The 4391-nt window shown below is 42.3% G+C and overlaps 1 protein-coding gene across 1 annotated transcript; it reads left to right on the top strand.

Annotated features, from left to right (window-relative positions):
• Positions 1–2818: 2818 nt before the first annotated feature.
• On the top strand, positions 2819–3610 carry LOC139304660 (uncharacterized; the record flags this gene model as incomplete). The annotated part of the gene is made up of 1 exon (XM_070928580.1): positions 2819–3610. A coding segment is annotated over exon 1 (792 nt), but the record flags the coding sequence as incomplete, so codon positions are not given.
• Positions 3611–4391: the final 781 nt, after the last annotated feature.

The following is a 4391-nucleotide window of genomic DNA, read 5'->3' as shown; positions in this document are numbered from 1 at the left end:
AACGTGAAAGTTTCATATTTATCCAAGGCTTCGGAACTGGCCAAGTTGAGGAAAGCGTATGCCTGAACTTTTTTTGAGCTAGCAGAGAGTCCAGCCATGCAGTCCGTCCACTCCTTCTTAAACTTGAGCCAGTTTCAGTCCACAACGTTCTCGTCAAAAAACAGCAGGTCGATACGCCGGAGTTCTTGCACCCTTCTGACACCATGTAGATGTGTAATAAATCCAACAGGCACTTTGCTAAACTTGCTTCACGTTACACTCCACATATCATGTAAACAACCGCTGAAGAAACGTCTCATGGAGGCAGAAGTGAAACCCCTGTGAACTAGAGCTCCTGATAGCAAGTTAAAACTAACCGCCTTAATTCACTAATTGTCAAACAAATTGTTGTAACTTTTATTGACATGAGTGGGGAAGCGAAAACTAAAAGAAACAAGATGGACAACAAAGAAATAATTCCCTGGAGATGGATGACGCTCAGTGCTCAAATGATGACTTGGCAGAAACCATGCGCTCAGTGCTCCAGAGTATCGGTAGTGGTACATTTTCTGAAGTTTAATACCAAAGAAATGGTGTTGAAAAGGGCCTGGGGAAAGAAGATAATGTTCGAGAGCGACGCCTATCATTCGATCACAACTGTGCAACGAAGGCTGTCCAGAAGCTCAAGGCATACACTGGAATAAAGAAGCCCCTGTAGGAGAACGGTGTCCGCTGCCAGACCCCGCTGGAAAAGTGCATTAACTGGGACTCTGGAACACGCACATATGATAATGCAAGATGCAGCTCAGGACCTCCCTCTTTTTATTCTTTTTTTAAATGCTGGTATATATGGGGCTAAAGACTTCGTTTGGATTACAAAATAAGTGCTATCGGATGAAGTTGGACTACTAGGAAATGGCGTGTTTCACCTCCACTGGGAGGAGGTTTTCCCCTCTGCACGGGGACTCAGGGTGGCAAGGAATCACCCTAACTGGGAAGTCAACAGTTTTTTCTTTACTTAGCACATGTATGGATGTTAAGGCCTGTGCAGATTTAAGTTGTCTGGAGGTTTCTGAATGCAGTGCAGGACTGGGTAATTTAAATGCCACAAGGTATTTTCATATGTGGAGGGGACTTTAATGTGGTCATGAATCATAAGTTTGATACAACTACTTTCAAGAAAAACAGGATGCATCTGACCAAGGTTATTAACACATCAGTGCAGGAAATGGGACTAATTGATGTTTGGAGAGAACGTCACCCTGTAGAAAGGGACTATACACACTATTCAGTACCACATTATGTCTACTCCAGAATTGACTACTTTTTCATGATTACCAGTGAAAGTCACAAGGGTCACAGAGTGTAAAATCGGGGTGGCAGATGTACCCCATCGTAAGCCAATCAGCTTGACAATACAAAAAAGGGCAAGATTTGTATAGCAGATTTATTATGAATCAGGCCCAAAAGCAACTACTCTCCTGGCCAGATGTCTGCGTAAAAACCAGACTTCTAATACAATTTATAAAATATAAATATAATAAAATATATAAAATAAAATAAAACCAACCAATTATTACATGAACGAGATGAAATAGAAAGAATATTTGTAGTACTATAAGAAACTTTATTCAAAACCACCATCAGCTGATGAAAAAACAGTAAGATGTTTTCTTAACTCACTCGACCTGCCATCTATTGGTGAGGTACAGAATGATACCATTGTAAATCACCAGGCAGTGACGGGTTTCCATCAGAATGGTATAAGACCTTTAATACGAAGCTAACGCCTCTGCTTTTGTCCTTTTTTAACCCCTTTTAGGGTAACCAATTATTACTATTTTAGCCAAGGAAGGCAAAGACAGAGAACAATGTAAAAAAATCAGGCCAATATCACTTTTAAATGTAGACTACAAGCTATTTACCTCAATAATTTGAGATTTTCATACCAGACCTGATCAATGAAAAACTGGATTTATTAGGGCGCCAAACACAGGACAATATTAGAAGAACACTCCATATTGTAGACAACGTTCAAAAAAAAGGGTACAAGTATGGTTCCGGTTAGTTAGTTAGTTTCTGGTTATGTCTAATGATGGAAAGAAATGGAAAGATAGAGATACAGGGTTACCAGACCCAGATCTTGGTGGGAGCTTTGAGACATATTATGGATCCAACAGTAGCATTTATGTTAGAAATATGTAGTTATATTAGAAAAATACAAATTAAAGAGAGGGGTTCGCACACTGAGGTGGTTTGCATATGACTCAAAGTTTAAGCCCGGGGTATGATCCAATATTCAAAGAATGGGCACACAAAGGCATAATGGCAATGTGTAAGGCTTTCGAAAATGGTGAATTCATGAGTTTTCAAGATTTAGAGGCAAAGTATGGTCTCGAAACAAATGTGTTTCAGATACTTGCAGTACACTTGCAAAAGAGGGGGACCTCGGGTCATCTCTGTTCTCAACCAAGCTTTGGGGGAAGCAGGGGGGAAACAATGCTCTACATAAAAGCAAAATGGGAAGCAGAGTTAAAGATTAAAATAACAGAATAATGGTATCAAATGTGTGAGATACAATGTACATCCACAAACTCGGTAGTGTGGAGGAAATTCTGCTGGAACAACTTCTTCATAACACCCAAAATAAAAAGCAGGCAACTTGGTGCACAACAATTGTTTGAGGCTGTGTGGAAGCATGGAAGCTGACCACTCGCATATTTTCTAGAATTGTGAAAAGATAAGGCTATATTGAGAAAAGTAAATGCAGTTGTTAAAAATATTTTGGCATATGAAATCCCAAATACCTGTCCTGTGAAATATTTTGGGAACATTGAAGATGGCTTCTCTCTCCCCTTCTCACTCTCCTGCTCTGTCCTGCTCGGTGTGTCAGATGTTCAGTTATTCCCCCGCCTCCTTTAGCGATAATGGTAATTGTACTAAATGTAGTTTATTTAGCGTGCTGGAGGCGAGGCTCAGCGAGTTGGAGGCGCAGTTCTGCACCATGGAGACGGCTGTAGTCAGCCATCCCCCAGCAGCCGGTGCGGACCGACTCAGTGTAGCTCCTGCTAGCCGTCCCCCGGCAGCTCCCGAGCAGCCGGGAAGCCAGGGAGGCTGGGTGACTGCCCGAAGGAAGCATAGCCCTCAGCAGAAGCCCACGGTTCACCACCAACCACTTCATGTTTCTAACAGATTCTCCCCACTCGACGCGACACCCGCTGAGAAGCAGATTCTGGTAATTGGCAGCTCCATAGTTAGAAACGTGAAGTTAGCGACACCAGCGACCATAGTGAAATGCATTCCTGGGGCCAGAGCGGGCGACATTGAATCAAATTTAAAACTGCTGGCTAAGGATAAGCGTAAATACAGTAAGATTGTTATTCACGTCGGCGGTAATGACTCCCGGTTACGCCAATCAGAGGTCATGTCGGACTCCGTAGTTTTCTCTGGGCCCCTACCCAATTTGACCAGTGATGATATGTTTAGCTGCATGTCATCATTGAACCGCTGGCTGTCGAGGTGGTGTCCAGCAAACGATGTGGGCTTTGTAGATAATTGGTGGACTTTCTGGAGGAGACCTGGTCTGATGAGGAGAGACGGCATTCATCCCACTTTGGATGGAGCGGCTCTCATATCTCTGCGCTTCCATTAGAGCAGTTACCCACCCAAAACCCCATAATGACTGTGTCTGCCCCCCGACCACTTAAATTAATTCAATCAAAGTTAAACAGGAGAGCAGTCATTAATAAAAATTAAGACCACTACTGCTATAGGAAAATTGGAAACAATAGGAAAATTAAGTGTGGACTCTTAAATATCAGATCTCTGTCGTCTAAAGCTGTATTAGTAAACGAGCTAATATCAGATAATCATATTGATCTACTGTGTCTGACAGAAACCTGGCTGTGTCATGAAGAGTATGTCAGCCTGAATGAATCCACTCCGCCCAGTCGTACTAATACTCACATCCCTCGAGGCACCGGCCGAGGAGGTGGAGTTGCAGCCATTTTTGAGTCAAGTCTGTTGATGAACTCTAGACCTAAACTGGATTATAACTCATTTGAAAGCCTTGTTCTGAGTCTCTCACTCCTAACCTGGAAAACACTGAAGCCGGTCTTATTCGTTATAGTCTATCGCGCTCCAGGTGCATACTATGAATTCTTATCTGAATTCTCAGAGTTTTTATCAGGTTTAGTCCTTAAAACAGACAAAGTCATTATCGTAGGGGATTTTAATATTCATGTGGACATTGATAAGGATAGCCTTGGTACTGCATTTATCTCTTTATTGGATTCGATCGGCTTCTGTCAGAGGGTACAGAAACCCACTCACTGTTTTAATCACACCCTCGACCTGGTTCTGACATATGGACTTGAAATTGAACATCTAATTGTCTTTCCACAGAATCCTTT

This window comes from Enoplosus armatus, chromosome 21, assembly GCF_043641665.1.
Source record: "Enoplosus armatus isolate fEnoArm2 chromosome 21, fEnoArm2.hap1, whole genome shotgun sequence".
NCBI classification, from domain to species: domain Eukaryota; kingdom Metazoa; phylum Chordata; class Actinopteri; order Centrarchiformes; family Enoplosidae; genus Enoplosus; species Enoplosus armatus.
This window is presented reverse-complemented; position numbering and strand designations above follow the sequence as displayed.